Source organism: Chenopodium album, chromosome 2 (genome assembly GCF_948465745.1).
Source record: "Chenopodium album chromosome 2, dcCheAlbu1.1, whole genome shotgun sequence".
In the NCBI taxonomy this organism is placed as follows: domain Eukaryota; kingdom Viridiplantae; phylum Streptophyta; class Magnoliopsida; order Caryophyllales; family Amaranthaceae; genus Chenopodium; species Chenopodium album.
This window is the reverse complement of record NC_137835.1, coordinates 2,472,972-2,488,701: the sequence shown is the minus strand read 5'-3', so window position 1 is coordinate 2,488,701 and position 15,730 is coordinate 2,472,972. Positions and strand designations below refer to the sequence as shown.

The 15,730-nt window shown below is 36.8% G+C and overlaps 3 protein-coding genes across 3 annotated transcripts; all 3 read left to right on the top strand.

Annotated features, from left to right (window-relative positions):
* Positions 1–5,676: 5,676 nt before the first annotated feature.
* Positions 5,677–6,962, top strand: LOC145592788 (uncharacterized). The gene has a single exon (XM_081649301.1). The coding sequence runs from the start codon at positions 5,706–5,708 to the stop codon at positions 6,804–6,806; it is 1,101 nt and encodes a 366-aa protein (XP_081505427.1). The 5' UTR covers positions 5,677–5,705; the 3' UTR covers positions 6,807–6,962.
* Positions 6,963–7,080: 118 nt separating this feature from the next.
* LOC145592799 (uncharacterized) lies at positions 7,081–8,900 on the top strand. The gene has a single exon (XM_081649308.1). The coding sequence runs from the start codon at positions 7,526–7,528 to the stop codon at positions 8,327–8,329; it is 804 nt and encodes a 267-aa protein (XP_081505434.1). The 5' UTR covers positions 7,081–7,525; the 3' UTR covers positions 8,330–8,900.
* A 1,848-nt stretch (positions 8,901–10,748) lies between these two features.
* LOC145579366 (uncharacterized) lies at positions 10,749–15,148 on the top strand. The gene is made up of 8 exons (XM_081636608.1): positions 10,749–10,950; positions 11,317–11,461; positions 11,553–11,721; positions 11,995–12,265; positions 13,628–13,890; positions 14,011–14,226; positions 14,307–14,415; positions 14,596–15,148. The coding sequence occupies exons 1-8, from the start codon at positions 10,800–10,802 to the stop codon at positions 14,655–14,657; spliced, it is 1,386 nt and encodes a 461-aa protein (XP_081492734.1). The 5' UTR covers positions 10,749–10,799; the 3' UTR covers positions 14,658–15,148.
* The last annotated feature ends 582 nt before the right edge of the window (positions 15,149–15,730 follow it).

Sequence of the window (15,730 nt, the reverse complement as noted above, 5' to 3'; positions counted from 1 at the left end):
GAACCATAAATGATCATTATTTGTTGTCATAAATGTTCGTGATAAGCTTGAGTTATGAAATCGGTGCAAGTTGTAAACCGGTAAATTGATCGTTTAAAGGCCAATTGTATAGTTCCACCCACCCAATGGGACTCCTGAACGGTATTAGGGACCATGGTAAATATTTCGGCAATTTTTATTTCCGAACGAATAAAAAGTCAAAAATTTCAAAATGGAAGGCTAATATCCACGTTTTTTGATAAATTTTGGAGGATTCGGGGCCCGTATCGAAAAGTCTTGAGATTCTAGAGAATACTTTTTGGAGTCATGTCATGTCGTTTGGAAGCATATATGATCACTATTTGTTGTCATAAATGTTCGTGGTAGGCTTGAGTTAATGAAATCGGTGCAAGTTATAAACCGGTAAATAGGTCTTTTAAAGGCAAATTGGATGGTTCCACCCACCCAATTGGACTCTCAAAGGGTATTAGGGACCATGGTAAACATTTCAACAATTATTATTTCCGGCGAAAAAAAGTCAAAATTTTCCAAAATTGAAGGCTAATGTCCACGTTTTTTGAGAAATTTTGAAGGTTTCGGGGCCCGATGTCGCAAAGTCTTGAGAATTTAGGGAATACATCTGGGGGTCATATAATGCCGTTTGGAACCATATGTGATCATTATATGTTGTCATAGATGTTAATGGTAGGCTTGAGTTAATTAACTCGGTGCAAGTTGTAAACCGGTAAATTGGTCGTTTAAAGGCAAATTGGATGGTTCCACCCACCCAATTGGATGAATGTAGGGTATTAGGGATCATGGTAAATATTTCAGAAATTTTTTTATTTCCGGGCAAAAATAAGTAAAAAAAATTCCAAAATTAAAGGCTAATATCCACGCTTTTTGAGTAATTTTAGAGGTTTTGGGGTCCGGTGTCGAAAAGCCTTCAGAATAAGGGGATACATCTCGGGGTCATATAATGTCGTTTGGAACCGTATATGATCATTATATGTTGTCATAAATGTTCGTGGTAGGCTTGAATTAATGAAATTGGTGTAAGTTGTAAACCGGTAAATTGGCCATTTAAATGCAAATTGGATGATTCCACCCAACCAATTGGACTCCCGGCGGATATTAGGGACCACGGTAAACATTTCGACAATTTTTATTTCCGTGCGAAAAAAGTAAAAAAAAAATCCATAATTGAAATCCACGTTTTTTGAGAAATTTGTTGAGATGTTTCTGAGCCCGGTGTCGAAAAGTTTAGAGATTTTAGGGGTTACATCTCGAGGTCATACAATCCCGTTTGGAACTATATATGATCATTATATGTTGTCATAAATGTTCGTAGTAGGCTTGAGTTAATTAAATTGGTGCAAGTTGTAATAAACCGGTATATTGGTCGTTTAAGTTCCACCCACTCAATTGGTCTCCCATAGGGTATTAGGGATCATGGTAAACATTTTGACAATTTTTATTTTCGGGCGAAAAAAAGTTAAATAAATTCCAAAATTGAAGCCTGATATCCATGATTTTTGAGAAATTTCGAAGGTTTCGGAGCTGGTGTCGAAAAGAAATGAGATTTTAGGGGATACATCTCGGGGTCATATAATACCGTTTGGAATATGTTGTCATAAATGTTCGTGGTAGGCTTGACTTAATGAAATCGGTGCAAGTTGTAAACCGGTTAATTGGCCGTTTAAAGGCAAATTGTTTGGTTCCACCCATCCAATTGGCCTCCCGAAGGATATTAGAGACCGTGGTAAACATTTCGGCAATTTTTATTTTCGGGCGAAAAAAAGTCAAAAAATTCCAAAATTGAAATCCACGCTTTTTGTGAAATTTGGGATGTTTCGAGGCCCGGTGTCGAAAAGTTTTGAGATTTAAGGGGATACATCTCGGGGGCATATAATGTCGTTTGGAAACATATATGATCATTATATGTTGTCATAAATGTTTGTGGTAGGCTTGAGTCAATGAAATCGGCGCAAGTTGTAAACCAGTAAATTGGCCGTTTAAAGGCAAATTGGATGGTTCCACCCATCAAATTGGACTCCCGGCTGGTATTAGAGACCATGGTAAACTTTTTGGTAATTTCTTCTTTCCGGGTGAAAAAAAATCAAAAAATTCAAAAATTGAAGGCTATTATCCACGCTTTTTGAGAATTTTTGGAGTTTTTGGGGCTCGGTGTCAAAAAGTTTTGAAATTCTAGGGAATGCCTCTCGGGGTCATATAATGTCGTTTGTAACCATTATGATCATTATTTGTTGTCATAAGTTTTCGTGGTAGGCTTGAATTAATAAAATCAGTGTAAGTTGTAAACCGGTAAGTTGGTCGTTTAACGGCAAATTGGAAAGTTCCACCCATCCAATTGGACTCCCAGAGGATATTAGAGACCATGGTAAACATTTTGACAATTTTTATTTTCGGGTGAAAAAAGTCTAAAAATTCCAAAATCGAAGGCTAATATCCACGCTTTTTGAGAAATTTTGGAGGTTTCGGGTGGAGCTGTCAATTCAGGTAAACGGGTTAGGTTTGGGTCGGTAAGAGTTGGTCGGGTCAATACGGGTCGGTTTTATTCGGATTAATTCCATAACCTATGCGGCTATGCCGGTCGGGTTTGGGTTGGGACATGCCTGAGTCGGGTCACGTCGGGTCATACTTCTTATCGGGTTTGGGTCAGGTTAATAACATGTCGAGTTACATTCGGGCCGGGTGAACAATAGGTCGGGTTTAATTTGGGTTAAAACGGGTTAGGGTAATTCTCGGGTTCGAGTCGGGTTTGGTTCAAATCAATAATTTGCGGGTTAGAATCAGGTCAGGTCATTCTCGGGTTTGAATCGGGTTCGGTTCAAGTCAATAATTTACGGGTTATAATCAGGTCGGGTCATTTTCGAGTCGGGTCATTCTCGGGTTCAAGTCGGGTTCGGTTCAAGTCAATAATTTGCGAGTTATAACCAGGTTGGGTCATTTCCAAGTCGGGTCATTCTCGGAGTCAAGTCGGGTTATGTTCAAGTCAATAATTTGTAATTTACAATTAGGTCGGGTCATTTCCAAGTCAGGTAATATTCGAGTTCAACTAACTATAAATTAATAATTATAATTTTTATCAAGCTAATTATTTCCTTTGACTATAAGGCTATGTTTGGATAACAAAAAATGGAAGGAAAGGAAGGGAAGGGAAAGGGAGGGAGACAAACTTCCTTGTTTGGATAATATGTTGGGGGAGGGAAGGGGAGGGGGAGGGAGGGATCCATTTTTACTCCTCCTTTTTAATAAAAACCATCCCTTCAAAATTGGAGAGATTTAGAAGGAAAATGGAGCTCATCATTTCCTCCACTTTCCCTTTCTTCCCCTTCCTCCTATTTCCCTCCCTTGCATTTCCCTTCTAATTTGTTATCCAAACATAGCATAAGTCTATAATATATATGGCAATATACTAGGGAACTATAGTTTATAATTTGGGAAGATAGTTATCTCCTTTGACCATACAACAAATATATACTATATTTAACTCTTAAATTTGAGGATGATGCTCCTTTCTTTTGCTGGCCTAGACCGACTTGGTCTCCCTAAACAAAATGCTTTGATCAACAATAATAAGGTGGTCTAAATTGCATTTAAGGTGATTTGAAATCGGGTCAGGAACAATTTGGGTTGAATTTAGGTCGGGTAAATAACAAGTTGGTTGATTTAGAGTCGGGTTAGTAGCAGATGAATGAATTTTCGGGTCAGGTTAGTAATAGGTCTGGTAAAATTCGGGTCGGGTCAATAACAAGTCGGGTTGAATTTAGGTCAGGTCCATAACAAGTCGGGTTGATTTCGGGTCGGGTTTGTAACAAATTAGGTTAAATTCGGGTCGGGTTAGGAGCAAGTCGGGTTGAATTCAGGTCAGGTTAGTAACAAGTCGGGTTAAATTTGGGTTTTGACGGGTTAAAACAAGTTTGGGTCAATTTCGGTTCGGTTCAGGTCAATAATTTACGGGTTACATTCGGGTCGGGTTATCTCTAGGTCGGTTCATGTTTGGGTTCGGGTCTCACATACTCGGGTCAGCTCGGGTCAAGGGTTGGTTTCAGATCGGGTCACATCGGGTTTGGGTCACCATTTTTTCGGGTTCAGATGGGTCGATTAATAATCGGGTTTGAGTCGGTATTTTGGGTCAGTCAACTTTTGACAGCTCTACACATAACCCCTAAAAACTACCAAAATAACTCTTATTATGGTTGGTCACATCGTGTGAGATCAATACCTAACATATGAGTGAGATCAATCATCTATACTCTATACTTTATTAGTATTTAAAAAGACAAACCACAATCAAATATATGACACATGTCATCATAATTCACCCATATGCCACATAACACATCCATTAATATTTCCTCTTTATACACTCTTTTTAAAGTAAAAGATAAAATAAAATGTTATTGAATGCTAAAGTCTTTATGCATTCCTAACTTGCAAATTTGAGTATGAAAATGGAGAAAAAAAAAAGTTGTACTCCTCTTTATACCTCTTTTAATATAAAAGTTAAAATAACAAATCTTTTAATGTTAAAATCTTTATGTATTCCTAATTTGCAAATTATAAGTACTCCTTCCGTCCCCGAAAGAACAACCCATTTGACCTAATTTTAATTTAGTCCCAAAAAGAATGATCCATTAGCATTAAAATACCCACCAATTTGCAACAATATTTGTGCAAAATTAACTTCCCCATATAAAATTTTGATTTTCCATATACTTTTATTACTATCTCTCTATACTTTTTTGTAAACCCTATGTAAATTTATCTTTTTCAATATACTTTTACTTCTTTTTATTTAACTTTATTAATACCCGCGAAATCAACCCAAAAAGGGTCGTTCTTTCGGGGACGGAGGGAGTAATAAATTTTAAGCAAATTATTACAAAAAATCACCAACACATACAACACAAATAAGCAACACATTTCAAGAAAAATAAAATGAGCTACAACTCGTTTGTTGAATAGACCAAAATGCTAGTTATTCATCAATTTATAAATACAAATTATGATTTATTATACTCATGTGAAAAATTAACCCTAAATACAATAATTTAGGCCTATAAATCACAATTTAGGCTCCTTGTCTCAAATTTGCAATTAATGAGAAAAAAAAAGCATTGCAATTAAATTAATCATCCATAAGTAATACTAAATTTAGTAAAATTAATTGAATCAAATTCTATTATTAAAGATAAACTTAGAGTCTAATCTATACGACTTAATTTCACTTCATTTCAATTCAACTCCAATTTAGGGCTTGTTCTGTTCCGTTGAAATTCAGTTCAGTTCAGTTCAGTTTAGTTCAGTTCAGTTCAGTTCAGTTCAGTTCAGTTCAGTTCAGCTCAGTTCAGTTCAGTTCAGCTCAGTTCAGTTCAGTTCAGTTCAGTTCAGTTCAGCTCAGTTCAGCTCAGCTCCTAATTTCCTTCTCTTATAAAATATTCATTTCAGTTCAGTTCAGTTCAGTTCAGTTCAGTTCAGTTCAGTTCAGTTCAGCTGAGTTCAGTCAATCGGAACAGGCCCTTAGTTGAATATACCCTTATATTTTATCCTTTCAAGGCCATATTAAGAGAAAAAAAAAAAAGAAAAAAAAAGAAAAAGTTAGTTTTCCCTATCTGACTCACTAATTTAATCATTCTCACACGGTCACACTTGATTTCACACTGCACGGTGAGTGAGTCAGTGAGCTCCTCTCTGAAACAATGTCAACTATCATTTCCCCCAATTCCTCTCTCCTAATTCTCAACCCTTCTTCCAAATCCCAACCCCAATTTCAATCCTTCTCTTTCAACAATCCCTCCAATTTCTCCCCTTCAATCACATCCCAAAATCATCCCCAATTCACCCCATTTCCAAAAACCCTAACCCTTACTCAACCCCCAAAACCCCGACTCTCCGCCATCAATGCCACCACAAACGACGCCGCTAAACCCACCGAAACCCTAAAAACCCGCCTCAAAAATGGCGATACCCTCTACGGTCTCTTCCTCTGCTCCTTCTCCCCCACCCTCGCCGAAATCGCAGGTCTCGCCGGGTACGACTTCGTCGTCGTCGACATGGAACACGGATACGGCGGCATCCCGGAGGCACTAACTTGCCTCCGTTCTCTCGCCGCCACCGGAACTCCGGCGATTCTCCGGTTACCGGAATCCACCGCAGCTTGGGCCAAAAAGGCCCTCGATTTGGGCCCACAAGGTATAATGTTTCCAATGATTGAATCCCCAAAAGAGGCCCAAAAGGCCGTCTCATACTGCAGGTACCCGCCCAATGGAGTCCGTGGGGCGGCCCATTCAATAGTCCGGGCTTCCGGGTACGGAATCGACGCGGGGTATTTAGGTAGTTGTGAAGATGAGTTGTTGATCATGTGCCAGGTGGAATGCGAGGATGCGATTGAGAAAATCTCGAAGATCGCAGCCGTTGAAGGGGTGGATTGCATTCAGATGGGACCGTTGGATTTGAGTGCGAGTATGGGGTATTTGTGGGACCCAGGGAATAAGAAGGTGAGAGAGAAGTTGAGGAAGGCTGAGAAGGAAGTGTTGGAGGGTAAAATTGGAAATGAGAAAAATGGTGGTGGTGGGGCCTACTTGGCAGGGTTTGCTATGCCGCATGATAGTCCAGTGGAGTTGAAGTCACGTGGGTATCACATGGTGTCGGGTGCGGTGGATATACTGTTGTTTAGGAAAGCTGCGGTGGAAGATGTTAGGAAGTTTAAGATTAGTTTGGAGATTAGTCATGCTTCGTCTGATGATGATGATCCAACGGCTGAGGGTGTTGATGCTGATGATAAGTATTGGAGTGAGTGATTTTAGTTTTATTTAATAAATAACACTGTTATTTTTCTTGATTGTCAATTGTTTAAAATGTCATTGTATTGGATTAGTGGATTAGTAGCTTTAGCTTAATTGGACAAGTTGTTAGTAATTGGAACATGGAGAAATAAAGTTCGATTTTTTGGGTTACTCTTTCTGTCTCTATTTGTTATCGTATCTATTGTTTATAATATGCTTAGAAAATTTGAAGGTTTTTTTGGATGACACAATGTAATTTGGAAGAAAAACCGTTGAGATTAGATTATAAACCCATCTTTGAGACAGTTTACCATGATTCCAAATAATAAACATGAATTTCATCTTTGTTAAGGATATTTTTTATGCTCATTTGTAATTTGATGTTAATGGAGTTTAAAAACTGAAAAATAGTCCTATTCAGTTGTTTTATAGTGAGGTTGTTATCAAGTAGTGTCATGTCTTACAATTTGTCCAACACGAAATGTGTCATCTTGATAGCAATTGAAAACAACATTTTCCTAATTGATATAACCAAGTTTTGCCAAGTGCCAGTACCATAATTTTTTTTGTAGTTGCATATGACATACAATGTACATTTTTCAGTGCTTACTTGTAACCTCAATTTTAACAATAACATAATGCATGCTTTGAAGTTAACATCGCTTTCAAGCTCCTAGAGTGATATTAGTAGGATTACTTCCAGAATTCTATCCACAAAACAACTAGTAGTAAGAATGGCTACTTCAGTTTCTCCACAAATTCCCTCCATCAAATCGCGTCTTAGAAAGGGGGATTGCCTGTATGGTCTCTTCTTTGATAGCTTCTCTCCGACTATTGCTCAAATTTCTGGCCATGCCGGTTATGATTTTGTTGTCATTGACATGGAGCACGGCTATGGTGGGATATCGGAGGCGCTTTCTTGCCTCAACGCCCTTGCTGCTTCTCAAACTCCAGCTATCCTCAGATTGCCTGAGTGCTCCGCCATGTGGGCTAAGAAGGCTCTTGATTTAGGTCCTCAAGGGCTCATGTTCCCTATGATTCACACCCCAGAGTTGGCCCAAGAGGCAGTCTCTTACTGTCGCTATCCTCGGGCTGGTATCCGAGGAGTGGCACATCCCATCACTCGAGCTTCCAAGTATGGTCTTGACCCAACATACCTGGACTGGTGCGAGGAGGAGCTGCTCATCATGTGCCAGGTTGAGTCAGAGGAGGCCGTGAACAAAATCCAGGAGATCGCGGCCATTGATGGGATGGATTGCATCATGCTTGGGCCAACTGATCTGAGTGCTAACATGGGTTACATTCGAGACCCTGGTAATGAAAATGCTGTGAAAATGGTTCAGACAGTGGAGAATGCAGTGTTAGGCATGAAGCCTAAGGGTGACAAAAGGGTTTATCTAGCTGGGTTTGCAATGCCACATGATGAACCTATTGAGCTCAAGAAGCGTGGGTATCATATGGTTTGTGGCGCGGTTGATATCTTACTCTATAGGGATGCTGCTGTAAAGGATGTACTCAAGTTCAAAACTGCAGTCTAGGTGAATACCAGTCCGAGTATGTACTGTAAATAGCTAATAAAACCAATGAACTACCAGGAAGCCTTTGCTCAACTGGAGTGGGTTTACCTGTATGTATGCTTTGGCGAACCAATTTTAGTTATTGCTTTTGTTCATTGGATTTGAAGTATGTAAAAGTTAATTGTAGTAAGGTACTAAGGTGTAATATAAATGTTTTACACACCACCTGCAAATCTGAATTGAATTGACATGCGAGAGGAGATAATTCATCAAGATCCCTTACCGATTGTTCTCGTGAATATATTTACAATTGAAAAAGTATGGATCCAGTTGAGGTTGAGTTTGAAATGAACATGCACAATCAACAAAGTGACTAAGCGAGCTGCCTCAGTGGCTAAGTGATATTCTTGTGAAACCCTCATCAACACTTAGATTAGTGTCAAGAGTTCAAGAGTAATGTGATTATATGCCTGAGATTGGTATGACAATTCAATAAGTATTTAGTAAACCGTATGTATGCAAAGAAGTGGTCATAATAGACTTTTAATAGGCTCTTGTAATAATTTGACTCGAATGTAAGAAGTATTATTCATTACGCTTTATAGCTTGCCATGAGAAAAAGAAACCTTGGAATTTCCTTGTACCTTGCTAAAATGTACAATAATTTCGAAAATCAATATACTATTAAGAGGATTTTCACCATACAATGGGTTATACTTTACAAGATACAAACAATTTTATTTTATTTTATTATTATATATATTTTTTTCCCCATTACTAGTCCATACTTTGTACAGTATGACCAATGCTGGACTGCTGGTTCACTGGTTGTAACATAAATTACTTTACTTTTGTAAAAAATTGTTTATGATTAACATATAGGTGCAAAAAAGTCCTAAATGTGAATGCCTAAAAGGAATACTGGCACATCAAGCAGGAGCAATCAATAGCACAGCGTCGGTGTACAGTATACAAAATTATTGAACAAATATCTCCCATAAGCATAACTCGTGCGAAGACTGCTAAAATTAAGAGAAAGGATCTTTAAGCAATGTGCTTTGGTATACACGCTTTTAATTACAAAATCAATTCACGCGGTTGATGACACCACCAACTAATAACAAATTAGGAAATTTTAAATTAATTTCTTCCCCTTTTAGTACCAATTTTGTGAGTTTGATATATTGATTACTAAGGGATAATCATGGGTGTTTATACTAATTAGTAATATTAGTTGGTGGTGTAGTGGTAATTAGGACTACACTTGCTAGGGAGGACTGCGTGTTCGATCCCCTACACCAATAATTGAATTGTGAGGGGACTGGAATTTAATCAATTAGAACTGATCTCCGAATTTGGATTTGCCCAAAGGAGAACCTAGGTGAAATACCAAAAAAAAAAAATCGTGGTATCATACCAAAACTTAGTATGTCTTAGTTCCGTAATTGAATGTTTCACTTTGGCCTTTATAAACCATAACCTTTTTTTTTTTTTTTTTTTTTTTTTTTTTGGAGGAAACCATAACCATATTGTTAATCATATATTTATTACGAGTAATTTTTAGTGGATTTTTACAGTTTTCTTTATAAATAAGTTATTGACCAAAAAAAGAATGCAAACAAAATTTAAGCAAACAATAATTAGTTCAAACAAAAGCAATAATTATTTAAGTTCTTTAATTATATTGGAACAAATTTATACAAGTTCTCAATGATTGTATTGTTGCTTCCAAAGTTAAATTTATATCAATTTAATGTATATAACAATTTAATATTTTTTTAAAAAATAAACAAGAATTTATTATTTAAGCAGGAGTTATTTAAGTTTGAATATATGAGTAGAAAATGTACATAAGCTTTTAAACTAAAAGTAATATTTTTGTAATAGCATGTGTAATTGATATTTACAATAAATTAATAGTTTGATTTTGTAGCTAACTTTATTTTTGTCAAAAATACAAATATAAGTCCATAATTAAAATTGCATCCATGTATTTACCTTAATACTTATCATTTATTTACCACACCGGTTTTGTTTATTTTCTCTAATATAATAACCTATAGACTAGTTTGTTTTTAAATTATTATACTTTATGAACACTATGCTCTAACCTAGTTACAATGTTACATCTTACATGGCTCCTTCCCTCTCTTGATCAACAACAAAATTAACAATGCTAATTAATGTTTTCTAATCAAGCCAAAGAAGAAAAAAAATAAAATTGCATGAGATAAAGTATTTATGAAGCCAATATCACTTTAATTCTTATTTTCATAAATTAAAATCCCTTATAAACTAATTACACACCAATTTCTGTTCATCTTTTTGCCTTTTACACTCCATCTCTCCTTTCATTTTGGCACTCTCACACTCACTCTCACAATAAATTCCCAATCTCATTCTCATTCTCATTCTCTCTTCTACTTTCTCTCTCCTCTTTCAAGAGTGAGTGTATTGCAGAAATCAGATCAAGAAAAGCTTAGCATTAACAATGGAGATTTTCTACATTCTGGTGTTCGGTGCCATGGCTGCTGTTGTTGCAGCATTAGAGCTCAGCAAAAACAGCAAAGATCGCATCAATACTTCCTCTGCTTTCAACACTTTCAAGAACAATTACTTGCTCGTTTACTCTCTTATGATGGGTATCTTTCTTTCTCCTCAGATCTGCCTCTCTTTCCCTTCACCCCCATTTAATTTTTCTTTAGTATTTTTGAATGATCATTTTATATTCTGAATTTCAGATCTTGGGTAGAGAATTTTTCAATTTTTTAATTCTGAATGATTATATGAAATGGGGTTTATAGATTGTGTCTTTTGATATCTGCAATTGATCTATTATTGTGTGTTTGTATGCTAATTTTTAAATAAATTATAGTAAGACATTCTCTGATTAGATTTGGTGATTTTCATTTAGGGGTATATTATATATTGTAGAATGTATATTATTATTTAGGGTTGATTTAATTTGGAGTGAAATAATTGAGCTGATTTTAAATTATTGGCAACAGCTGGGGATTGGCTACAAGGCCCATATGTGTATTATCTATACACTACCTATGGTTTTAGTAAGGGTGACATTGGGCAGCTTTTCATTGCCGGGTTCGGATCATCCATGTTGTTCGGGACGATTGTCGGATCCCTTGCTGATAAACAGTATGATTTTCTTACCCCCATTGATGGTGTTTAAGTTACCTAAAGCTTTGTTTGATGGTTTGACTGATTATTGTCGGGTTTTTGTTTTCAGGGGTCGTAAGAGGGCATGTGTTACTTACTGTATTACTTATATCTTGAGTTGCATGACCAAGCACTCCCCACAATACAGAATTCTGATGGTCGGGCGTATTTTGGGAGGCATTGCCACTTCACTTCTGTTTTCGGCCTTTGAGTCGTGGCTTGTTGCTGAGCACAATAAGGTGCGAATTTTACTATCATTTTTCTTTGTAGTCAACTCAAAACTTGCAGTTTCTTCAAACTTAAAAAGTATTAGTTTTTGGAGGAAAAGTGGTAATCATGTGTGTTTAGCTGTTTTCTAGAGACGAGTGTGATTGTAATTGTGTATTTGACATGGTTAGTATAGAACTATAAACTATGAACAAACTGTTGTGAACCAATGAGCTACATGCTTATATCTTATAATGTGTTTGATTTCTTTGATTGTTAATCTTAATTCTTCTGGGTTTATGCAGAAAGGATTTGAACAGCAGTGGCTTTCTCTGACGTTCTCCAAGGCCATTTTCTTCGGTAATGGCCTAGTTGCCATTTTGGCTGGATTATTGGGCAATCTGCTTGTTGATACTTTTGGGTTGGGTGCTGTTGCTCCGTTTGATGCTGCATCCTGCTTCCTTATCATTGGTATGGTAATCATAATAACTTCATGGGGTGAAAACTTTGGGGATTCTTCAGAAAGTAAAGACTTGCTCACACAATTCAAGGGTGCTGCTGTTGCTATTGCTTCTGGTAAAGTGCTATTTTCTTTTCCTCAATCTAGTCCTCTACTTTATGATGCATCATGATCAATTATGGTCGATTCAATCAGTCAATGTGAAGGATTCTTGCGTATAAGAGACATATTATTGATATTGCTATGCACCTCAAGTTGCTATTTATTGCCGTGACTGGTGTGTGAGCAGTTTCTTATTTTGGGTCTTCATGTGTCATAGTAGTCAATGATGGAAGATGCTTTATTCATGTATGGCTTCTATTATTTGTTAGGAGAGGAAGAAAGTATTCTTTTATCTATTTGAATGCAATTTATATCCCAGTAATGAAGCCTTAAACTGTGCATATTAGTTCTGAATCTCCTGACATCAGCAACACCATTATGGAATAAACTAAACTAATGTCATGACACTTGACAGTATTAGAGAAATGTTTTTTCTTTCGCTGTTTTCATCACATTGTCAAAATTAATTTTGAATTTTGACTTCTGTACCAGGGATGTATTCTGCTTGTGGTTTATCTTCACTCTAGCCTGTTTGGTAGATAGTAATAATGTTGCATGGTAAGTATCATCTCAATGTGCATGGTAATGCAACCGGGCAACCCCTTCTCCAAACTTCTACTGCCCTTATTAAATTTTCAATACCACTCAACACCTCCTATCAAGTGGTAGTGAATTTTAATTAAATTGATAAAGAAGAGAGGTAGTTGGGGTGATATACGATTACCATGGGCATTGGCAGGGCTTTCATGTTTAAAAAAAAAAAAAAAAATATATATATAAAATACAAATACATTCCCATTAACATCGTTTATTAGCAATTACCAAACGTGCTGTTAGTTCTTCTACTAGTTTTACCCAACTTTTTATGTGGAGGACAACACAGTTACCAAGTATTTTTAAAGGACCTTTCTGCTATTCAAAATACTGTTGTGTACATAGTCACTGAGATTCCATTATTGACAGGAATCTCTCTGTATTAGTTTAATATCGGTTGATTCCTTCAAAAATCCAAATACTGTTCCTGGATAAGATTAGCAAAGGGCATTCTTCATATCGTGCCTTGTTATGATGTATTGTTGTTTATATGATCATGGCATTCATATCTTTTTCATTCTGATTTGCGAAGGGATTAGTATGAATAAATCATATTTTCCGCCCATGCATTTTCATTCACAAATCAAAGGAGTTGTTTCTGATATGAGTTTGACATGTATAAAAAGAAGTATGAAAATTTGGAATACTTGTTTTTACTGTTCTGCTCCTCTTTGCTTTTCCCTCAGCTACCTGAGTTGCCGGATCATCATTTGTTCATTTTGCCCCCACTCCCCCATGTACAACTTGGAAGTGACTTCTAAATTCTGCTAATTTGGTAACAGATGAGAAAATTGCGTTGCTGGGTGCAATACAGTCCTTGTTTGAAGGTTCCATGTATACATTTGTGTTTCTATGGACTCCTGCTTTGAGCCCAAATGATGAAGAAATTCCTCACGGTTTCATTTTTGCAACATTCATGTTGGCCTCGATGTTGGGAAGCTCCCTTGCATCACGATTGCTGGCCCGTTCTGCCAAAGTTGAGAGCTATATGCAGATTGTCTTTACCATATCTTCTGCCTCACTCACGCTCCCAATTGTGACAAGTGTATGTTGTTTTTAAAATGTTATGTACTCTATCTAGATTTCTGATTTCTCGTCTTGTATTTCTGTGATAGCCTTTTTTGCATGTATCTAACCTTGGTGATTAATCTGTTCATGAAAAAAGTTCCTGGTAGCACCATCCAATGTGAAAGGTGGAGGTATGTCATTTGCCGGCTATATCCAGATGCTTGGTTTCTGTGTATTTGAGGCTTGTGTGGGGATCTTCTGGCCATCAATCATGAAGATGAGGTCACAGTATATTCCAGAAGAGGCACGAAGCACAATCATGAACTTCTTCCGCATACCTCTGAATATCTTCGTGTGCATTGTGCTGTACAATGTAAGTTGGGTCTTGTTTCCCTAGTTTTCACTTATTTTAATGGAAGGATGAGTGCTAACAAATTTGTTTTGTTTTGTCAGGTTGAGGCATTCCCCATAACAGTCATGTTTGGCATGTGTTCCATTTTCCTCTTTGTGGCATCCATATTGCAGAGGCGGCTTTGTGTCATTGCTGATAGTCAAAGACCAAGTGAGTTGTAATTTAGATTGAATTTTTTTCCCCCAGATATTCCTGTCTTTGCTCATTATGCTTGATGGTGGTAGTCACTGGTTACTTTACATACTGAATTTAGTGCAATCTTGAAGTGGTATTTTTCAAATTGAATTTTGTGCTTAGAGCTTTATTAATGAAGAATGTATATTGCTGCAGAGCCACAAGAATGGACAGATATGAAGGAGAGGGATCCAGAAGACGAGCCATTAAATGCTTGATTTACGGGTAAAGTTTGAAGATTGGGCACATTTCACTTCAAGTGATTCAATGTTCAGTGTACTTACTTATTGTTAAGAAATAAGATTAAATTATACGGAGTAATTCTTCAAAGATGACTAACGAGGTGAGTCAATGACAAAAACTTGATGGTCATCATGGTAACTTACTGGTATACTGTGGACAAGGCTGGATTCTTTCCCGTGTTGCTGCTGCAGACCCCGTCAGAGATATAGTTGGTAGAGCTGGTAACTGGGCAAGAATCTGCTCTTATTTTTGAGTAGCTTAAAATGATTGAGCATGTTGAGTAGTAATAGGTCTCCAATTCTTCTCTTATATATCCCATATTGTATACCTAGTAGTCCAAAGTGTGCTTTATGGCAGTTATTTGTTTACTAGTATATGCCCATATGTATTCATACAAGTAAAATGTTGATGGAACCCTTTTCGATATTTTATACTATCTTACAATTAATATATACAAGCATATCTATTGTCTTCTAGGTTGCATCACGCCGTCACTTTATGATTATGATTATGATTATGATTATTGACATAATGCATGATCGCTGAACTGGTACATCAATGTGACTATTGTGGAACCTTTTCATTTGTCGTGGCTAATCATCATATCTAGCCATTGTTGCTTCTGTCTGTCTCCAAATGCAGGTCTTTGGAAAACTTTGCCCCTAAAGTCTGGAAATAATAGTCATATACCCTTCCTAATTGAAAAGTTAATGGAAGATATATTTAATAACGAAGGGACAAGTTGGATGATGCTAGAGTATTATTGAACAGCAGTGTTTTTTTTTTTTTTTGAGTCAATTGTGAGAAGCCATGTGATTTGGCACATGAAATATGCAATTTGCATTTGTTTTGGATAATACAATGAAACATAATGCAAGATTGGAACTAGCCAACCTTAAGGGGTTACTTCTCTTGGTAACTTAGAAAACTACCTGACTAGCGGCAACTGCCATAATGTATCTTTCAACATTGAAAAATTTCCAGAGACTCGAGTATATCCAAGACCGGTCAAAATGATTTTGCATCTAATATAATGAGCCTGGTAAAA